General features: G+C 46.0%; 1 protein-coding gene across 5 annotated transcripts; it reads left to right on the forward strand.

Annotated features, from left to right (window-relative positions):
• The first annotated feature begins 349 nt into the window (after nt 1–349).
• On the forward strand, nt 350–17,877 carry LOC146050483 (transmembrane protein 151B). 5 transcript variants are annotated; one of them, XM_083167519.1, is made up of 3 exons: nt 350–974; nt 1,421–1,557; nt 15,234–17,877. In XM_083167519.1, the coding sequence occupies exons 2-3, from the start codon at nt 1,462–1,464 to the stop codon at nt 16,665–16,667; spliced, it is 1,530 nt and encodes a 509-aa protein (XP_083023645.1). In that variant the 5' UTR covers nt 350–974; nt 1,421–1,461; the 3' UTR covers nt 16,668–17,877. The 5 variants fall into 5 exon arrangements, with proteins under 5 accessions (XP_083023645.1, XP_083023649.1, XP_083023646.1 ...); XM_083167523.1 differs by having other exon boundaries at nt 1,421–1,516; XM_083167520.1 differs by lacking the exon at nt 350–974 and having other exon boundaries at nt 1,041–1,557.
• The last annotated feature ends 5,419 nt before the right edge of the window (nt 17,878–23,296 follow it).

Consider the following 23,296-nt stretch of genomic DNA (forward strand, 5'->3'; position numbering starts at 1 on the left):
TAGAATAAACCCCATTGTAATCAGTGAAATGCTATGTCGTGTCATATATAGCATTGTAGAATAACCTATAATTCATACAATCGCCACGACCCAAGTATTCATTATGACCATAGACCTCAGTGATCCCTGGTCCTATAACTGTACTATGTATGATAATTGCAGCAGTGTGGGGGGACCTGTTGTGTGACGCTACTCCCGTGTTCTGCCATCCACATGTTCTGGGCACTGTGTAATACAGTATATATGTCCTCAATAGCAGCAGTGTCATATATTGTACACCAATATGTGTGGTCTTCAGTGCTGCTGGTACTGGGATCTGATAAGTGATATATGTCTTGCAGAAAAGCTGGAATATGTTTCTGCATGTTGCATATCAGAAACCAAGACGGAATATCTGCCACAGCCTATAATAATTATAAGCAGTGACTTTCTTCTCCCGAAGGACATGTAGCAATGATCGTTCTTCATCTCACCTTCAATGCTCAACACTTCTCCGTCCCTCCTGATATTTCTGTTGTGATCTCCAATAATGCTCCTGGTTGATTTTAACACTACGGGGAGCTCTCCTCCCTCCTCGCCCATCATCTCCACTGATCTCACATAAAACATCTATTCCTCCCTAGCTGTGACCTCCTGTTAGCAAGTGCAGCTCTTCAGTGGAAGCCCCTGATTCCCACCTGCAACTCATTGCTTAATACATCATCACAGCCAGAAATAGAACCATCTGCACACCCCATCATTGGTGGGGACTAATGCAGACCAGAGAAGTTAGAGTTTTCAGCACCAATGGGAGCAAGAGGCATACTGTACATCATATAAATGGATAACGACCACCGTAATCGTGCTCCCACTAACGTTGCAGCTAAAGGGCTGTTTGCAGCAGTCAATGGACCTCACAGTGAAGCAGATCTCTTTGCAAGGGGAGGTGTATTCCTATGAAGTCACCGCTGGTGCAGCATGTTTTTCTCCAGCAGGTAAACACTAAGCTATAAGGAATCCTGGCAATGCAGCGTGCCTATGTGTGCTGAGAATGGAAAGGGGGGGGGGGGGGTTTGCACACAAGTGAGACATCAGAAGCAGAGATCCTCTCTCCAGTTACATCTTCAGCAGCCTGGCAGCATTTCTCAAGTTACCTCCAGCCCTGCAGCAAACAGCAGGGTGCCAGCTAGTTGGCTTCTGTGCCATTTCTGGTCCTGCAGATAGGGTGACCCTTAGATCCCAAATGAAGGGGCTGTAGCCGGTGGGGGTTTAGCATCCCCCCCCCCTCCTGTGTTCTACATATTGGCTGCAGAAGAAGGTGACATAGGGAGGAGAGATGATGCTTGATGTGTGGGACTGTATTAGGAATGGGGTGCAGTCTGCAGCACCGGCTGATTGATGTGTACTCCCAATGATGCTGGCTTCTTCTCCTGGCCAACAGGACTACCGTACCACACTGCAGCAGGGTGACAATGGCCAAGGATGTCTTCTGAAGTAGAAAGTGAAGCGGCTGCTGACACCCCAGCAGATACTCCAGGTGCGGATACAACTACACAAGAGGTGGATGTGAGAGAGGAGGTGAGAAGTGAAGGTCATTGCTAGCAGAGGGTAACTACAACCTTACATACAAGTATCGCTGTGTTGTGTCTCACTGGTGTAACCGTACCGAATGTCCCCTTTATTTTGTTCGCTGTTTGTTAGAGTAACGAAACATTCGTAGATATCTCATCGGTTCCATAACTTCTTAGATCCAAACAGCAGCCCTCTACGAGACTCTGTCAGATTCCAGCAGATCAGGGGTTAAGTTGCCCGTGTTCCATGCTTAGCACCCTTGTGAGCACCGGTGGGAGATGTTCAGCATCAATGGGAGATGTTCAGCACCAATGTGTTGCTCAGTAACACCCAGGGGGAAACTACACAGCTGCAGAGGACACACACACACACAGGCTTCCAGCACACATTCAATGCAGAATCTTGCAGGTCCTATTATGTTACTGCAGGCAGGCTGGCTCCCACCCTTCTGTGCCCAGCACAATGCGCCGGGCAAAGTCTGATTAGCGACAACAATTGTTATCTCTGTGTCAGTGTTGCATTGAAGCAGGACGATGAAAACACTGCAGTCCTTCCCAGCTCTCTGCTTGTTTATTCATTCACTGTCAGTGCCTCTTTGGGGATCGGTGCTGCTGCGCTGTGCAGGGGGTGACAATGCTCGCAGCATCGCTATTAACCTGTACAATCTCCGAGTGGTGCCTGTCACTTCCTTTACTGGACTGGAATAATGATCAAAAATAATAATAATAAAGAAAGAAAAAAAGTTAACTTTTTCATCAGTAACGCAGCATTGTACAGAAGTATTTTTGGGTACTAGCCGCGGACATTTGCTGTCATATCACAACATTGTTAATATTAAATAATAGAAAAACATTACTGGGGTCTCTGATGCAAGATTATATCATAGATCAGCTTGTATCGTTTTATATATGTACTGTATATATTATGTACATGGTGATGTCATGCCGTATCAGTTATAACTACAGCTTCCACTAGAGATTCTCAGGCGGGCGTTTGGGTGGGCGGAGTTTACCTACGTCTGAATCAGACCCTGATCCGTGATATAGCAGATATGTCACTATGGGGGTTATTCGGAGCTGATCGCAAATTCACAAGGCGATCAATTATCGAACGACTGCACATGTGTACCGATCGTAGCGTGTATGCGCGAGGCCAAACAGCCGCAAAAATCAGTGATTACTTTTTTATAGCAATCCAGCTCCAGTTTGACTGACAGGAAGCCTGCGTTTGGGGGGTTGTAACCGGCCGTTTTTGGGAGTGTCAAGGAAAAAGCATGCGTGCCCAGGCATTTTCAGGGAGGGCGCGTGATGTCAGTCTGTCTCTGTCGCACAGTTGTGGAAGGGTCAGAGTTAAGCACACTTGCACAGACTGGGACAATCGGTGGTGAGTGAGTTGCGTATGGGTTTGTAGATCATCAAACTATGTACAAGTCATTTGCAGACTTGCACAGGGCGGGATTTCACTACGTCTGCCAACTATCTGATTGCAGGCCACTGCATACTCGCACAGCAGCGATCAGATCTGAATCAGGCACTAAGCGCAATCTTTTATTAATGATTATTTAACACTTGGAAATACAAGGGTATTCATGTACAGCCTTAATGTGCCAGGAACCTACAGAGAATTGTGAGATATGATTGTTACACATATAGACATCTCTGCACAAATGTGATCCTTAAATGTCATGGCAGCACCCTGCTATAAGTACTACTAGTAAACATAGGGATTCTGATAACCAGGGAATGATAAGGTAAAGCAGTATAAGCATACCTTAACTTCTACAAGTTCTATTGAGTGTGGTGATAGCGCCCTTGTATCTGTTCTACAACAAATTGCTTACTCATTTTAAGGCAGGTATCAATTATTGTTGAAAACTCATCGGGGGGAGCAAAACTAAAGTTTTTTTGTGATTTTACTCGATATTTTGCAGATACAGCAGGAACAAAATCCATTCATTTGTGAAAAAAAAACAGTTATTCAGTGAAACCTCTAAAAAGCCGGCGCTTAGCAGGTATTTTGTTTCACCTGCCTAAGGCAAGTGAAACAAAATATTAATAATCCACGACTGGTGCCCCCTTTTCAGGGACAATAGAAAAGGTACAGTAAATAGAAACAAACAATTTGATGGCATCTAACAACCGTTTGGTCCATCTAGTCTGCCCCTTTTTTTTAACCATATTGTTACTTCAAACCCTATTTGATCCTTATTTCTTTGTAAGGATGTCCATATGTCTATCCCATGCATGTTTAAATTGTTCTACTGTCTTAGCCATTACCACCTCTGATGGGAGGCTATTCCACTTATCCACTACCCTTTCTGTGAAATAACGTTTTCTCAGATGTCCCCTGAACCTCCCTCCGGTGTCAGTGCATGTGCTTGTGTTCTAATTCTTCCCTTCATTTGAAGAATCTTTCCCTCGTAGACCTTGGTAAACCCTTCAAACTATATTGAGATTTTTTTTTCTTTCCAGGTAAGTTTTTTGTGATATACAGACCATGCACCATTTTAGTTGCCCTTCTTTGTACCATTGTGACTTTGGTGGTTATTCTGGTTGATTCGCTCATATGCAAATTTGCATTTTCCTTGCGAGTCAACCAGATCCACCCGTTGCGAATAGTGGTATGCCAGCCCACTGTTTGCAAGGAATGTACGTTCGCAGTTGCTGACCATTGAATGTTGTGGAACGTGCACGCAGATCTAAGAGCAACCTGAGATCTGCATGCACATTCTGAGGTAAGTGGGCGGGCAGCTGATATCTGGTGATGTCAGATGCCCCCACCCACATCATTGGCCCATTAGCATGTGAACGGCCATAAAACCCACATGCTAATGGAACACCCCCCATGCCCTCTGCTCGCAAGGATGGGTGCTTGCACCCAGGGAACAGTTTGTTCACCACACACACCCAGCGCAAGCACAAATAGAAAACATCGGCCCCGTGTGAACGCACAAGGCCGTGCAAACGGACCAGAATAAGGTCCTTTGAGTAATTGCATACCCCCGAAATCATTCATAAACTAGAATATAGCCTACAGTTACTGTTAGCAAGCTTCGGGCACTGAAAAGCTGGTTAATATCAGGTGTAAGATCTTCTAAGCATTTTCGGATTTTAAATAACTTTATGGATCACTTCCCTTTGACGTTACTAAATACAAATTGCTGTATATTTCTTCCCTGTTGTTGTGATTTTTTTTTTTACCAACCGTTTGCCCACAAACAAGAATCAGAATAATTTTACAGACATACATAAAAGCTTCACTAACACTTGTACAAAGGCCAAAGCCCCACAGGCTGGGACATAACGTGATGCAGATGGGTTCATTTTGTTGAGCATTGAAAAAAAAAAAAAAAAACATTTTTGGACCAGGCCCTTGTAGCCCGGAGGACAATGTCCTACATTGAGGCAAATAAACAGGATGATGGCAGAGATTGTCGTTTTACCTCAGACATAGCCACATAATTCCATTCATACTATGCAAAACGTTCTACCCTGAAAACTCCTTCAGAGTTGGACAGTTCTCTAGCTGCCTCCTGAAGGTAAACTTCCCCACCATCTCGGATAAGGATAAGGTCTAGCTGGACCACCCAATCACCTTAGAAGATGCTTTGAAGACCACGCCTACAAGTAAGAGTCCAGGCCTGGACACATTGCAAAACATTTTGGCCTGTTCTTCCTAGGTTTCTGATGACCTTTCAATGGAATCTCCGACAAGGTGGTCTTGAGGGCCCATATCACTGTCATCCACAAGCAGGGTAAGGGTCAAGTTATAAGCCGGTTTCACTCCTAAACACTGATGTCAAACGATTTGCCAGACTCTCCTGCCTGTTATAATCCATTCTGACCAGGTCACCAGGTTGATTTTGTCCTGAGCCGTGAGTCATGTGACATCACCACCATACTGTACAGCTCTGTAGGTTTTAATTAAAACTGATTGGTTGTCCATGAGAGGGCTGCTGGGACACATGGGGCTGTATCCGACTTCCTTCTATAGAAATCTGTCCCTCTATGACTTGCCAACAGCACACATAAATATTCATACCCCCACCCCACCCTCCACAGGTGATCTTTGCTAATGGCATTAGGCAAGACTTGCCCCTTGGCCCCTCTCATATTTGTTCTTTGTATGTTGGCCCTCGGTGGACCTGACTATAAATCGGCTTTGTTTGAAGATGACCTTCTGACTATGCTGACCAGAATGTTTCAATACCCCATTTAGTATGTGCATTTCACGCATTTGGTTCCCTTTAGAACTTTCAAATGATCAACTCCAAATTAGTAGTGATCAACCTTCTGCAGTGGATGGTCTGAGGTCTTCACGAAACAAAAAAGTCCTAAAGTACCCACCCACTTATGATGTCACTTGTAAAATAGGGACCACTAAAATAATGCCTTCCAAAACGAAGTCCGTTTAGCTCCAACTAAGATGTTCTGTATATATTCTCCAGTTCATTTACGGTCAGGTCCTCCAGAGAATACAGGTGTTTGTATCATTCTTCAATTCCCCAACAAGTTCTCTGCTCAATCCTTCTGTGATTATACACTTTCAGGTATGAAAAGAATTAAGAACATATCATCAGCATAGTCTGTTTATAACTGGTGCCGTTCATACACTATAAAGTCAACAATCCTTGTAATACCTAGGGTTACCAACTGATCCCTTTAATTCGGGACACATATTAATTACACAGGTTCTGTGGCTGGCTTTCACCTGGTTTTAAACTGCCACACTTCAAGACTCCATTTTACCTGGTTTTAAACTGCCACAGAACCTGTGTAATTAATATGTGTCCCGAATTAAAGGGATGAGTTGGTAACCCTAGTGATACCTAAGAGACACCGCTCCAGTTAAAGATGCATTCACTGTGATCTGAAGAGCACAGTGCAGTGTAGATATCTGTAGAAAAATACGTATCCCATTCCTGCTGTAAATATAATTAGCGCCATTTGCTTGTATTTGATCTAAATGTCTGAGGTCTTCCTTCTCCCTCTTCGCCTTTAGCATTAAGTATTTGGGAACCATTTTGAACTGGGATTTGTTCCGCCTCTATCTGGGTAACATTGTTCCCCTATGTCACGGATGGCCGTGGTGAGGCACGGCGGGTCCGGTACTCACCCCTCCGTGCCCGCCGCTGCCTGTCCGTTCTGGGTCTCTGGTGCGGGCGTGCTGCTGCGTCCTGGCCGGCCGGGAGGCACTGTGTGTTGGGGGTGGGTCCCTGTGAGTCCCAAGGGAGTTGTGACTGAGGCGGAGCTGGGAGGCCGGCGCCGCCATCTTGGATGTGGACAAAATGCAGATTGGACGCCAGGTTCAGGTTTCCTGCCTTCCTGCACCATCTAAACCAATGACAGCCGCCCACTATGTATTTAGGGGACCTGTCCTGGTGAACTGGTGTCAGTGCAAAGGTTTCCTAGCCTTGTGCAGTTGGAGACTCCTGGCTACTCCTGTCCACTGCAGCCTTCACCTTAGTCCGCTCTGCTACTGACTCTGGGAATCCTGACCTCTCAGTGCCTTTCTGCTTGTTTGCCGGTGATACCAGTGCTACCTGCCCGTGGGCTCCAGCCGGTACCCCGAAGTCCGCCTGCACCCCACAAAGGGACATCGCCTCCTGGGATATCCTGCAGCCTGGAAAATCACCCATTTACAGTCTTCTCCGTAACTTCTGGATCATCACCCATTTCTTTCCCGTGACCTTGCCTGGACTGTCATTCATTTCCATCATTACCTGTCTTTGCCATAAACCCTCCATTCCATCATCAAAGCCGTATATTGGATCTCCCTCAGTTTCACCGGTCACTTTGTGAGTTATGCAAGCCGTATTGCCTTTTATTATTATTTCCATTTGTTTCTAAAGACTTTGCTCAAAGACGTTATTTGGGACTTTCTTTGTTTTCCTTATGCCAAAGCCGTTATTTGAATAAGTGATTTATTTTCATTTATGAAACCATCTATAATAAAACCAGCTCGCTTTAACCCTACTCCATCTGGTCCTAAAGTGATTCCTGAGCACCACACGATCCAACCCATCCCTCCACCCGTGACACCCTACTTGTTAAAAGTGATACATGACTGGCAGCGGGCCACATTTTCATGTATATACAAGGCAAGTTTTATCAAAATTAATGTATTAACAAATATATTTAACCTGCTTTAGACCCTTCCAGTCCAAGAGCCGGTTAGCTGGTTACCCAGCATCCACGGTCTGATGAGAGATTTGTTTGGGTGGAAGACGATGACGCTTTGGATAGAATATGCTTTATTGATGTAGACAGTGTGAAGTTTCCAACTTCCGCTCTGTTCCTTAGTAGGATACTGTAATATTCCAGGCTGGTGTCAGATAAATATTGGATAGAGATAGAGTATCCTGTGCTTCCTGTACTTCTTGGTTTTGCTGCTTGGCCACCCACTCCCCCTATGTTGTTCATCCTACTGTTGATCCAACACTGACACATCCTTCTATCTCCGGCCATTCTATCCAGACTCCACTCTTAAATGTTTTTTTGACTTTTGGGATACAGGCCATGGTTGCTTGTATTGGTCATTTGGTGTCTTCTTTAGGTCATGTGTCTCCTCCTTTAACTCCTTCCCAAAACTTGGACTTTACCCACTTAAGAGATTTTTTTTTTAACTTTATATAACGTAGCGGTCCCAGAGAGTGTCCTCTATATGCATTTTGACCTGGAAGCTTGAAAAAGATCGTACGGACCAATATGTCATGTTCAGTTATTTACTTGATTATGTCGATCCAGTTTAAGGTTAGTGCCCATTGATACAGGTGCCCTTCAATTCTTGCTGAAATGTTCCCAGCAGTTCTGCTACCTCGGCAGTCAGCTCCCCACTTCATATTTGGTGGGACTGTGCAGCTCTGTGTCCTTTTTGGTATCTTAAAACAGTCAAGGTGCCTGAAAGCTAAACAGACCATTGTTCATAGAATTTATAGGAATAATGATCATGTTAGAGGAAGAAAAGATCAAAATTCCATTGTAAAGGTCACAAGTTTTGTTCATTCAACTCTTCGGGTGAAACAATGGCTGCCCATACTGTGTACATAACAGGACTACCTTAAGGCTTGCAGAAGTCTTAATATGAGTACATGGACCAACATATGGGGTCCCGCCAGAGGTGCTAGAGAGTAAGCTAGCAGAGCAATTTTAAACATGCTTGGGAAATACATATGGATGACCAGCAGATGGGATGTCGGCAGTGATGGTTTTCACCTACGGGCTTTAGCCCTCCCCCCCCCCCCAGGTAAAATCCACCGCTGTGTGAAGCCAGATGCAGTCTGTGACACTGCACTGGCATTACTGTGACTAGCAGTGACTTCCTATTGGAAGTCCGACCTGCCCGTCACCCAAGGCAGTCCCATTGGGAGGTGTTTCCGTCCTCTGAAATGTCTCTATGGGATTCTGCAGTGGCAGCAAATAATAACAGGTTGTGCGCATACGCAGTACTGAGGATGATACTGCGCATGCGTTGGGACCATGAATATGCTTCTATGAACTACTGCAGAAGCAGCCCATAGAGGCTGTGGGCCAGCACATATGCAGTACCGAAGAAGCTACTGTACATTCGCTGGTTCCACAACAGTGGTCGGGACTGGCAGCGGGGACAAGTAGGTACCGGTGGTGGCAGCAAGGGCCAGTGGGCACCGGTGGAGGGGACCAGCAGCAGAGGGGGGGCCTGGCATCGCGGCAGCCCCCCATCTCCACTGAGGTAACAGCTGCCACTGCTCCTAACTGTCCCATTTTGTTTTTTTTGGGGGGGGGGGGCGGCAGCACAGTTGGGAGTCTTACAGCTTAAACAGCTCTGGCCATGTGCCCATAGTGCCAAAAATGGGGGTATGGCTCTGGCCCCCTTTTCGGACGCCCAATTGTCCCATCCTCCAAATTACGAAGTATTCTTGCCTACCCCCTACCCCCACTAGCCCTAAATTGGTGTAATGGTCAAGTGTCCAAATCGTTTTGTCCATATTTCCGCGTGCGTGCGTACACGCGCAATCGGTCACTGTTAGTTCAGCGGTTTGCGTTGGTTATTGAGTTTTTCTCGTTTCCTGTATGTATATCAAAACAATTAAAGCCAATCCAGCAAAACTGATGTCCTATTTGGAATCAGCACCACAAAGTTACCCCAATATCGCTCTAATCTTATTGGAAATAGCATGAGCATTGCTCAGTGTTATATAATACAGAGTGGCCCTTATTCAGATCTGATCACAGTACAAATTTGTTCTCAAAATGGGCAAAACCATGTGCACTACAGGTGGGGAAGATGTAACATGTTCAGAGAGAGTTAGATTTATTGTCATTTATTACCCATACCAGCAGGTGTAATGCGCTATTATTACATTCAGAAGTAACATTGATCTGCCTGCCTATGTGGGAACCACAGCTCTCCTGTGTCTTGTATTCTCATACACCATACATACTATAGTGTTGCAGCGCAAGCACAGGAACCATCAATTAAAAATTGAGTAAGCCATAAAGGGAATTCTAAATCAATACAGCTTTATTTGTTTAACACTGCAGTGTGATGTCTGGGATTGAAACAGGCATTGGATTTAAAAATCCATGAAAAATCAATGGCGCAACACACAGGATTGCTATGTATATATATAGTACGAATCCCATGGCCAGGAAGTATTTCATCATACAGGGAACCCCGTTCATTTCTCCCGAGGGTCATGTGCAAAGCACTTCCTGCAGCATGTATGGTCTTGGCACAGAAGAGGTATTTGTGCTTTTAATGATGACATCATTGCCACAGGAGGCTGATGACCAGTGGCATCAACAGGGGGGGGAGTGGGTACTTTTTAACCGGGTCTGCTGGAGGGACCCTGGTCCCACTCCCCTATACCTCGTAGGGAGCCGGGCAGTGGGGAGAGAGATGACAGGCTGCCACCACAGCACAGCCTCTCTCCCCAGCTCAGCACACGATGCTCAGTGCCGTGTGCTGAGCCGGTGGAGAGAGACAGCTTCTGCAACATTTTCTGATGCTATTTCCCCTCGCGCATGAGTAATGCAAACAGTCTGCATACACAGTGGTTCTGTAATTGCTTGATTTGCAAATTATTTAATTAGCGATCCATACTGAATTAGACCCTAAACCTCAACCCTTGCTATGATACCACCCAGCGCTCCTGAATAATACCTCCACCCATTGCTATATCACCACCCAGCGCTCCTGAGTTATACCTCCACCCATTGCTATATCACCACCCAGTGCATGCCTCTCAGGTTTTGGAGGGGGTGCATGCCTTTCCTGTGCTGCCGAAATCACCCAAAAAAATGGACACGGCACAATTTTTTCGGAGTTCCACACATGTGCAGTAGTAATGAGCCCTCTGTAGCTCAGACTCTGCCACACTGTGCACTACAGCGGCACGGTGGTGCAGCGGCCAGGAGAGGAGGGCGCCCGGGTGGAGAAAGCTGCACACGGGCCTCCTCCTCTATTGAAGCGCCTCTGCCACCCACTGTATCTCTCTTTGGGTATGAGTCATAGGGTCAACAGCAGTAAGGTCAACATGGACCACTAAAGATCGACATGGGCTTAGGTCGACACAAGCATTAGGTCAACGTGAGCTAGGTCGACAGTCAAAAGGTCGACATGGGGTTTTTCACTATTTTATCTCAAACGTTGACACAGTCGACATGGACACTAAAAAAAGTGCAGCGCTGCACTCACCATGCTTTGGGCATGCTGCCTTACTAAGCTCAGCGTGCTATTTTATTCTCCCTCCACGTCCTAGTGGATGGTAGGGCATGAAATACAGCCTGTCAGCACATGTCGGCTTAATAACAGTAAAAATGCTTGTGTCGACCGTATGACCAGTCGACATAAGTCCACGTCCACCTTCCCATTTGTCGACCTTGGCTCATGTTGACCTTCAGTGGTCAACTCATTGCATGTCGACAGTGCTTTCGACCTAATGACCACCCTCTCTTCATAGACAGGCATGACGGCTACTTACATCATGTCTCTTCCCTCCAGGCTCCCTCCCTATATCACTTCATTTGTGTGAGTTGCTTGAGCTGCAAACTAACAGACTGGGTAACGAAATTTGCAGCCTAATGGGAGCATGGCCTAATTGAAAGGCTCTAGGCCTTGACTGCAATCTTATTGACATCACTCAGAAATGCTCGGCAGCCTCCAGGACTAGTGATTGCACTGTTGGCTCCTCCTCTGTGACAGGAGCCAAGTGCTGCAGAAGAATGTCACACTGCAGCAGCCAGCTCCTATCACTGTGGGTATTTTGGTATCACACCCTCCGAGGGTGACACATGTGTGAGGTCTTGTATGTTCTTCCACCTGTTTAGCACCAGCTAGAATTCCTATTTATTGCATACTGCACATGTAACCAAGCTAAACTAACATGTTTTGCTATTTAGTACATTAGTTTACGCAATAGCTTTAATTACTATTTAGTATATACATATGTATCCCTATGATATGCCAATTGTATCAATGTAAAATGTAAACCGACATGAACAATATTCTTTACTGCTGTAATTGCTTTAACATTTACATGACATCTTAGAGATCAGCGCGATGTTAATATGATGCTAAGTGATTTCACTTGTGGATGGAGTTAGCATGCTAATAATTGATTTCTAGGTAACCTCGCTTCATCAGTTTAACTAAATCCACAGAACGGTTTCATTATTTAGTCACGTACATATTAATGAAATAAGTGAGTTTATGGAAGACCAGGGACAGATTTTCCTTTATTCGAGGTGGATGGGTTGCGCACTCAGTCGGGGTTGAAGGTGTGGGTTTGGGTATCCGGACTATTGTTAGACAGCACTTACATAGACAGCCATTACATCGACACCATTAGTTCGACAGCTCAATAGGTCGACATGCTTTTAGGTCGACATACCATTAGGTCGACATGTCATTAGGTCGACAGCTCATTAGATCGACAGCTCATTAGGTTGACAGCTCATTAGGTCGACAGCTCATTAGGTCGACATGTTTTTAGGTCGACACTGCCATTAGGTCGACAGTGTCTATGTCGACAGTCAAAAGGTCGACATGTTTTTTTTTTCACTGTTTTTTTAGCCGACATGTGCCGACAGGTGGTATTTCATGCCCTACTATCCACTAGGGCGTGGAGGGAGAATAAAATAGTGTGCCGAGCGCAGCAAGGCACCGTGCCCGAAGCATTGCGAGCGATGCGAGGGGCTGCGGTTCACTTCAAACTGTGTCCATGTCGACTGTGTCGACATTTCGGCCAAAAAACAGTGAAAAAAACATGTCGACCTTTTGACTGTCGACATAGACACTGTCGACCTAATGACAGTGTCGACCTAATGACATGTCGACCTAATGGTATGTCGACCTAAAAGCATGTCGACCTATTGAGCTGTCTAAATAATGGTGTCGATGTAATGGCTGTCTATGTAAGTGCTGTCTAACATTGGTCCCACATCCGTGGGTTTGTGGGTGAATCAATGGAATGTAATAAATGTAGTCAGGGAGGCGGATGTAATTTGTACAATACTGAGTGATTTTATTAAAAATAATGGGAGTGTGGAATGGCTCCTCAAATGAGGATAGGTGGGGGGTGGGGGTAGTTCCGTGGATTCACAGGTCAGAATCCCCCTTGTGTCTCACTGTGGTGCAGTGCGAGGAGGGGGTCCTAACTAATGGCCCTAGAGTCAAAGGTAAAGTCTCGATACTGTAGGACCTCTGCTGTGTGCAGGGAGAGCATAGCGGTGATCAACAGATCCCCTTCTACCATAAGATGCAAATGTCCTTATGTCTCCCCCTGTGTGCAGCGGGGTCAATGTTCCGATTAGCTGTGCAGGCTACGTGGGTGAGCAATGTCAATGGTGTTGTCAAGAAGGGCAGATTTTCCTTTAGCTAACTTTAGTTAATATACTTGGAAATAAAGATAGAAAAATAAGTTTAGTATCCATTATACACAATGCTCGGGACTGGAAGCATTCTGTATAATGGATTACAATGGATTATTTTTATATTTAGGAACTATCACATCCCATACTCCTCTGATTTTCCTTTCTTTTACTCATGATCCTTTAATGTTTTGAGGAAAAGCATCACGGAAATGTTGTTATACGGGGGAAATGTTATACAGGGGAAATGTCATTCAAGGGAAATGTCATTCAAGGGAAATGTTGTACAAGAGAAATGTTATACGCGGAAATGTTATACAAGAGAAATGTTATACAGGGAAATGTTATGCAGGGGAAATATTATGCAAGGGAAATGTTACACAGGGGAAATGTTGTTATACAGGGGACATGTTATACAGGGGAATGTAGTTATACAGGGGACATGTTACTATACAGTACATTTCAAATCCTGCTGAAAAAAAAATTTTTTCAAACAGGACAATCATTGAGCATCACATCTGTAAATGTGGCTTTCTTAAAAAAGAAAAACATTTCTTGAGGGCAAAGTTACCCTCCGGTGTCAGTAAGAAAGTTCTATAGCAACCAGTCACAGCATTGTCACTCTGCTAATAGATGCTACAGATAACACAGATTACATGAGTGCTGGGAGCTAATATGACGTCTATAATCTGTCTGATCACAGTAGCCAAGCATGCCAGGTATTGTGTAAGTGACATGGAGAATCCTGACTTCTCCCATGTGGATTGATAAGTCAGCAGTGCGCGCTGTATACCAGCTGCGCAGCACCTGCCAGCATAGTCCATGGTGGTTGTGTGTCAGCAATAGCCACAGCCTTTGTCAGCATTTGTGATGGCAAACTGACATGACGAACGCTGTCCTGCAGCTATTACATGTATAATATGTCACTTTAGCTTACAGAGAACACAAATATCAGAGTGTCCCGTATGAGAACAAGAAAAGGATTCTACCAATGAAGCCTGTCTTATTTGTAGTTTTTTTGTCGGCCCGATTCCGATGTTGACAGATAAGCTATCATTGCTGCTGACATGGCTGCCGCAGATGCTACAAAGAGGCCGGCAAATCCTACAGATATGGTGGCCTAGGTCCCTCCCCCACAAAGGTGGCGACATGCCTCCACATTGAGAACTGAAGGCCCGCCCCCAAGTAATATATTTAGTGTAATGTCTAACATAGGGTATAAAACAGGGGGTACATAATTGGTTTATTGTTATATTTAAGATGCTGGAAAGTTTTTACACTCTTGGGGGTAAATGTTCTAAATTGTGAATTTTTAGAAAAGAGAAAATTTGCTAAGATCAACCAACCAGATATGAGGTATTATCCTTTGGGATATGGTCATTGGGTCACCACCAAGTAGGTCGAAAAGCATTAGGTCGACATGGGTTAGGTCGACATGGGTCATTAGGTCGACAGGGTCATTAGGTCGACATGTATTTTTTTTTTTACTGTTTCTTGAGCCGACATGTGCCCACCTTATGACCCTGTTGACCTAGACTCATGTCGACCTTCTTGCATGTCGACCTAGACACATGTTGACCTAAATGCATGTTGACCTATTGGTGTCGACCTAATGACTTGCTGGTGACCAACTGATCCACACCCTATCCTTTAGAAGGTGCTAGATAAATCACAAAGAGAATTTGATTGTTTGCTCTGGGCAACAGCTCTTAGTAAAAGTGTACCCCTTGTTCTCTAGTTTCTGTTTCTATTGTTTGTACTATTGTTATATATCTACATGCTGTCTAGTCACATTCTCATTTGGCTTTTTCTTTCTTTGGCTTCCCGTAGCAACGTCCAGAGAAGCAGTCCTTGAGTTCGTCTATGTGTCGGGAGTCCCATTGGAAATGTCTTCTCCTCTCTATCCTCATGTGTGTATGTCTTTGTTCCGTCACCTGGTGCCAGGTTACAAGCGTTACCAAACTCAGTTTCGACAGCTCTCTTAAGGGCAGGTCCATGATCTACCATGGTAGTCCTTGCTCGGATGGTTATGTCTACATCCCCCTGGCCTTTCTTGCAATGCTGTATGTGGTCTACCTGGTAGAATGTTGGCACTGCCATGCCAAAAGTGAACTTCAGCATAAGGCCGATATTGGCAGTGTTTATGATCAGATACAGCGTATGCGCCAAGCTACGCCTTGCATCTGGTGGAAGGCCATTAGTTACCACTTTGTCAGACGCACTAGACAAGTCACTCGCTATCGTCATGGTGATGCCTACACAACCACTCAGGTCTACCACGAGCGAGTTAACACCCACGTGGCCGAAGCAGAGTTTGAATACTCTAACTGTGGCATAAAAGACATATCCAAAGATTTGTTTGACCTGGATCGCCACCCTGCCACAAAATTAAAGTTCACCAAGTGCTTCAGCTTCGCCAATCTAGAGTCCGAGAACTCTTATCTCACCCAACGTGCTCGCTTCTTCACCGAGATAGAAGGCCTGGATGACTATATGGAGGCAAGGGAAGGAATGCAGTTGAAAAATGTGGATTTCAAAGAGTTGGTCATTTCTTATGTGAACCTAGAACGTCTTCCGTGGTATGTTTCGCACTACGCCTTTTGGGCAGCTTCCTTGCTAATGCTGTCGTGGCCCCTACGGGTCTTCATTGAATATCAGACTGCCCATGTCCATTATCATGTTGAGAAACTGCTGGGGATGGAGTATGTGGCATCAGGAGGGGCAGAAGAACCCATATATCGATTTAGAATGCCACACGTCAGCACCTTTGACAGCACAGAACTGGAATGGCACATTTGTACCAACCGCCAGCTGATCCCCAGTTATTCCGAGGCGGTGTTGATGGACTTAACAGATGCGTCACTAAGCAACGGATACTCTGCCTGTGGGTATGGCAGTGTTTTGCGTGGCTGTGAAGGCTGCAACCGGGCATCCAGCAGCTCTTCTATCTTCTCCCGCCATGCCATGCGCAGCTGTAGCGCTGGACCATCGCGCCTCTCCCTCAGCACGAGCAGATTCTCCCTCTGCCAGCTGCATGGATCCCACAGGACAGGTCTCTGGAGGAGCCGCAGCAGTAGCTTGGCAGAGCGGGTGTGCCAGGAGGACAGATGCTGTTCCTATTCTAGCCAGCTGGCTATTAATGAAAACCCTCCCACGTACCACGATGCCCGCTTTTTCCCTGTGCTTATAGTACATCGCCAGGAAGGCTGCCGGAACAGAAACTTCTGTATACACCGCTCGTCCTGTATGGAGACCTCCTTGTGATAGAATATCCCATGATGCTAGTGGTGCAGTTAAACTGTTCCCCATTGGAGGGAGCGCTGGATGTAGAGTTGCACACATAAGCAATGACACACCGTGCGCTAGGAAACAACATGATTAACTTCAATAATGGAGAATCCAGGAAAATAAGACACAAATCTGCACCTCACCAAAGTTTTCGGGAGCTGACAGCTGAATGTCCATGTTCTCTATGTAAAAAGAACATAGGGGCAGATGCATTAGGCTCGGTGAAGTGATAAAGTGGAAGGTGGTAATGCAGCAGCCAATCAGCTCCTGTCATTTTTCAAACTCAACTGTAGCTTTACAGTTAGTAGCTTATTGGCTGATGCAATACAACTTTATCACTTCAGCAGGCTTCATAAATCTACTCCATACTGCACTATACAAGACTGATTTGCTTCATTCATGTTTAAGCCTCAAAAATTACAAAATGCAATAAATGTTTTGAAGAATGAATGGATGTAAAGGTTCAGGTAGAAGACCATGTAAGACATAAACCTGCGTCAAATGAAGCTATACGGTCCCTGGGTCGACAATGTCTAGGTTGACAGTCACTAGGTCGACCACTAATGGTTGTCAGTGACTAGGTCGACACCTGAAAATGGTTGACAACCCCTAGGTCAACATTGACAGAAGGCCGACACAAGCAAAAGATCGACATTGACACGGTCAACACTGAAAAGGTAGAGTTTTTCATGTTTATTTGTTTAGACCAACTTGGTTCATACTTTACCATTCAAGTGGCCATAGAGTTAGATTATAATAGCCTGCCGAGCACAGCGAGTACACTTATATGGTGCCCTTCTCGACACAGAAATAAAAAAATCTTGTGTCGACTTTTTTCTATCAGCCATGCCAATGTTGACCTTTTGCTTGTGTCGACATTCTGTCAATGTCGACATGAGGTATGTTGATCATTTATAGGTGTCGACCTAGACCACAGGTTATCAAAGTCGTCCTCAGGACCCCACACAGTGCATGTTTTGTATGGGGCACTCGTTCATCAGAGTAGTAGGTGGCTATGTACAATGTAAAACCTCCATATCAAAGTACTTTAGCTGTGACGCACATGTGACCAGGACGCTGGTGTTTCCAGTGCTGGGCAATTGCAGAACACTGAATTTGCCTACTGACCTGGCAATATCGTACCTCTGTTAGGCCCAGATGTATCAAGCATCAAAAAGTGATCAAATGGAGAGTGATTAACAGCCAGCCAATCAGCTCCTACCTGCCGTGTCACAGGCTGGGTTTGAAAAATGACAGGTAGGAGCTGATTGGCTGGCTGTTTATCGCTCTCCACTTTATCACTTTTTGAAGCTTGATACATCTGGCCCTCTAACATGACATATCTGTAATACATATGAATAGGTGCTAGGGTGTATGTTTACTAATTACAATATGCAAAGTTCATGTGAACTGTATTTCAGATCATCACCTTCATTGTACGCATATATACTACACAGTGCAGAAACATCCTCGCTTATTAGTGGTAATGGCCTTAAAGTGGAATTATTAACATGTATTTGTATGTGGTATCAGTTTATATATTGGAGAATGATATGTGGCACAGGTTTTTAAACTCAGTCCTCAGGACCCCACACAGTGCATGTTTCGCAGGTCTCCTCACAGAATCACAAGTGAAATAATTTGCTCCACCTGTGGATCTTTAAAAATTGTGTCGATGAGTAATGAGTGCACCTGTGCACCTGCCGGGTGACCTGGAAAACGTGCACTGAGGACCGAGTTTGAGAAGCCCTGATATATGGCATAAAGTACTCCCAGCTGTAAGTCACCAATACATGTCCCCTCCGTATGACCTCTCTGAGGTGAAGTACCACCAGTGACCACTAGTGGACCTCTCTGAGGTGAAGTACCGCCAGTGACCACTAGTGGACCTCTCTGAGGTGAAGTACCGCCAGTGACCACTAGTGGACCTCTCTGAGGTGAAGTACCGCCAGTGACCACTAGTGGACCTCTCTGAGGTGAAGTACCGCCAGTGACCACTAGAGGACCTCTCTAAAGGTGAAGTACCGCCAGTGACCACTAGTGGACCTCTCCGAGGTGAAGTACCGCCAGTGACCACTAGAATACCTCTCTTAGGTGAAGTACCGCCAGTGACCACTAGTGGACCTCTCTGAGGTGAAGTACCGCCAGTGACCACTAGTGGACCTCTCTGAGGTGAAGTACCACCAGTGACCACTAGAGGACCACTCTGAGGTGAAGTACCGCCAGTGACCACTAGTGGACCTCTCTGAGGTGAAGTACCGCCAGTGACCACTAGAGGACCTCTCTGAGGTGAAGTACCGCCAGTGACCACTAGTGGAACTCTGTGAGGTGAAGGACCACCAGTGACCACTAGTGGACCTCTCTGAGGTGAAGTACCGCCAGTGACCACTAGTGGACCTCTGTGAGGTGAAGTACCGCCAGTGACCACTAGTGGACCTCTCTGAGGTGAAGTACCGCCAGTGACCACTAGTGGACCTCTCTGAGGTGAAGTACCGCCAGTGACCACTAGAGGACCTCTCTGAGGTGAAGTACCGCCAGTGACCACTAGAGTACCTCTGTGAGGTGAAGTACCGCCAGTGACCACTAGTGGACCTCTCTGAGGTGAAGTACCGCCAGTGACCACTAGAGGACCTCTCTAAAGGTGAAGTACCGCCAGTGACCACTAGTGGACCTCTCCGAGGTGAAGTACCACCAGTGACCACTAGTGGACCTCTCTAAAGGTGAAGTACCGCCAGTGACCACTAGTGGACCTCTCTGAGGTGAAGTACCGCCAGTGACCACTAGTGGACCTCTCTGAGGTGAAGTACCGCCAGTGACCACTAGTGGACCTCTCTGAGGTGAAGTACCGCCAGTGACCACTAGAGGACCTCTCTAAAGGTGAAGTACCGCCAGTGACCACTAGTGGACCTCTCCGAGGTGAAGTACCGCCAGTGACCACTAGAATACCTCTCTTAGGTGAAGTACCGCCAGTGACCACTAGTGGACCTCTCTGAGGTGAAGTACCGCCAGTGACCACTAGTGGACCTCTCTGAGGTGAAGTACCACCAGTGACCACTAGAGGACCTCTCTGAGGTGAAGTACCGCCAGTGACCACTAGTGGACCTCTCTGAGGTGAAGTACCGCCAGTGACCACTAGAGGACCTCTCTGAGGTGAAGTACCGCCAGTGACCACTAGTGGAACTCTGTGAGGTGAAGGACCACCAGTGACCACTAGTGGACCTCTCTGAGGTGAAGTACCGCCAGTGACCACTAGTGGACCTCTCTGAGGTGAAGTACCGCCAGTGACCACTAGTGGACCTCTCTGAGGTGAAGTACCGCCAGTGACCACTAGAGGACCTCTCTGAGGTGAAGTACCGCCAGTGACCACTAGAGTACCTCTGTGAGGTGAAGTACCGCCAGTGACCACTAGTGGACCTCTCTGAGGTGAAGTACCGCCAGTGACCACTAGAGTACCTCTGTGAGGTGAAGTACCGCCAGTGACCACTAGAGGACCTCTCTGAGGTGAAGTACCACCAGTGACCACTAGTGGACCTCGCTGAGGTGAAGTACCGCCAGTGACCACTAGAGAACCTCTCTGAGGTGAAGTACCGCCAGTGACCACTAGAGAACCTGTCTGAGGTGAAGTACTGCCAGTGACCACTAGTGGACCTCGCTGAGGTGAAGTACCGCCAGTGACCACTAGAGAACCTCTCTGAGGTGAAGTACTGCCAGTGACCACTAGAGAACCTCTTTGAGGTGAAGTACCGCCAGTGACCACTAGAGGACCTCTCTGAGGTGAAGTACCACCAGTGATCAGTAGAGAGAAAGTGAAAGAAAAATGATCTGTTTCAAACTGGATATGGAGAGAGGGAGCTGTGAATACAGAGATGGGAGGAAGGAGCAGATAGGGACTAAAGGTGCCCATACACTGTACAATTTAACAGGTGCGATGCGCGCTCCTGAGTACATCACATCACACAGCACAAAACATATGTGCTGCACTTACTTTTTGTACTAGATTGCATCTCATTGTATCTCATTGCATTGCAAAACATATGCGATCTAGTCCAAATTGCATACAATAATTGTACCGTGTATGGGTACCTTTAGCTGTCATTTTGATGGGCTTTTAACTAGTGCTTTTATATGGGATGCATAAAGTGACATCTCATATCAGCTATAAATACTAGTGAGGGGTACGTTATATCTTATAATACACGTCAGTGAAGTGATAACAGCGTATCTTTTACAAGAGATTATATAAATATAATCATCATACTTGTATTATTGTATAACTCTATAGCACGTGTACTATAGTGTAAGTGATATACAGCCTTTTACTTTGCTGACGGGGCTGCTATCAGCTTATTCTATATTAGGTGCAGTGGACTATAACCTCATATATATACAGTTTATAGGCACTCACTTGATCTCCCCTTAGTAATTTCTGTCCACTATATATACAATATATATATATATATATATATATATATATATATATATATATATACACATATGGACACTGTATATCTACTGTACACATATATAGAGATAGATATATATATATATATATATATATATATATATATATATATATATATACACACATCACAGTACCAGAAGAACTGCTATTGAGGGCAGCGGCGTAACTATAGCACCGCAGCCACCACGGGGGGGCACTGTGCATGTGGGGGCGCCGGGGGCTGCGGTGCTATAGTTACACCCCCCCCCCAATCCCCCGCAGACTTGCCTATCTCGCTGGTCCCGGCGGCTCCGTTCTTCTGCTGAGGACCACCACAAAATGGCCGCCCCCATATAGCACACAGTTCTCTGAAACTGTCTGCTGTATGGGGGCGGCCATTCTGTGGTGGTCCTCAGCAGAAGAACGGAGCCGCCAGGGCCAGTGCGATAGGTAAGGCTGCGGGGGATTGGGGGGGTTTGCATGGGCGGCGGGTGCTTGGCGGGGGAGGGGGGCCCCCTAACGGCGGGGGGGCGCCCAAAACTTAGCTACGCCACTGATTGAGGGTCAAAAAGCACGCCTGCTGCAGTCGGAGGAAAGGACCAGAAATGGAGGAGGGGAAATGTGATGTTGCTTCCTGCAATCCCGTGAACTAACCCACGATCTGTGTACTGAGGCTAATAGAAAGAAAAGATGAGACATAACAGAATCTTGAGTAAGCAGCACATTGATGTTTGCGTTTGGTTCGTTTTGAGCAATATCATTGTATATTAGCATAATGATCTATTTTACATTGGTCAGATGGTACTGCATTGCAGACTGGTCAGATGTGCTGCATTGCAGACTGGTCAGATTGTGCTACATTATATACTGTTTAATGGTGCTGCATTGCAGACTACTTAGATGTTGATACATTACATACTGGTCATATTTCAATACCGGTCAGATGGGTCTTCATTGCATACTGGTCAGGTGGGTCTGCAGTGCATACTGGTCAGGTGGGTCTGCAGTGCATACTGGTTGAGTGGGTATGCAGTGCATACTGGTCAGTGGATTTGCAGTGCATGCTGTTTGGGTGGGTCTGCAGTGCATACTGGTTGGTATAGCTGCACTGCATACTGGTTGTATGGGTCAGCAGTGCATACTGGTTGGGAGTTTTGCAGTGCATACTGGTTGAGTGGGTCAGCAGTGCATACTGGTTGGGTGGGTTTGCAGTGCATATTGTTTGGGTGGGTTTGCAGTGCGTACTGGTTGGGTGGGTCTGCAGAGCATACTGGTTGGGTGGGTCTGCAGTGCATACTGGTTGGGTGTGTTTGCAGTGCAAACTAGTTGGTGGGTTTGCAGTTCATACTGGTTGGGTATAGATGCACTGCATACTGGTTGGGAGTTTTGCAGTGCATACTGGTTGGTTATAGCTGAACTGCATACTGGTCGGCTGGGTCTGCAGTGCATACTGGTTGGGTTTAGCTGCAGTGCATACTGGTTGGATGGGTCTGCAGCGCATACTAGTTGGGTGGGTTTTCAGTGTATACTGGTTGGGTATAGCTGCACTGCATACTGGTTGGATGGGTCTGCAGTGCATACTGGTTGGTTGTTTTGCAGTGCATACTGGTCAGGTGGCTCTGCAGTGCCTACTGGTTGGTTGGGTATGCAGTGCATACTGGTTGGGTGGGTTTGCAGTGCATATTGGTCAGATGGTTATGCATTGTACACTATATGCCTCAGATTAGGCTGTATTGTTGCTGACCAGACAAGACTGCATTGAATGCCGGTCAGATGGGACAACACTCTATAGTGTTATTGTGTTGCATTACAATAAGCTTAAGGCTGCATTGTGTACTGGTCAGAATAGACTGAAGTATACACACTTTGTATGGTGCAGGGATTACATATTGAGAAAATGGTGCTGCCCTGTGTTGTAGTGTTGTATGCATACTGTTGAATACAGTCAGACCAGGTCCATGCCGTTTTGTATATTGGCGAGACAGAGCTGCGCTGTAAAAAAACTCCTATGTGGTATATTGCAGATATGAGTACAACAAAACAATACATTCTGCAATGGGAACATTTGCTCTCATATAGCCCAAACCTGACACCAGGGGTGAAATGTAATAGGATGAGAGATTTGGTAAGAAATCTCCAGTTTTTTAAAGCAGTAATCATTTAC

The sequence above is a fragment of the Crinia signifera genome, chromosome 12 (genome assembly GCF_055691185.1).
Source record: "Crinia signifera chromosome 12, ASM5569118v1, whole genome shotgun sequence".
Taxonomy (NCBI): domain Eukaryota; kingdom Metazoa; phylum Chordata; class Amphibia; order Anura; family Myobatrachidae; genus Crinia; species Crinia signifera.

Bases quoted from the DNA above. Each gene is read 5' to 3' on its own strand.
- LOC146050483 (XM_083167519.1), top strand. From the start codon at position 1,462: ATGTCTTCTGAAGTAGAAAGTGAAGCGGCTGCTGACACCCCAGCAGAT. The intron at 1,558-15,233 runs GTGAGAAGTGAA...GGCTTCCCGTAG, and splicing joins AGGTGGATGTGAGAGAGGAG to CAACGTCCAGAGAAGCAGTC.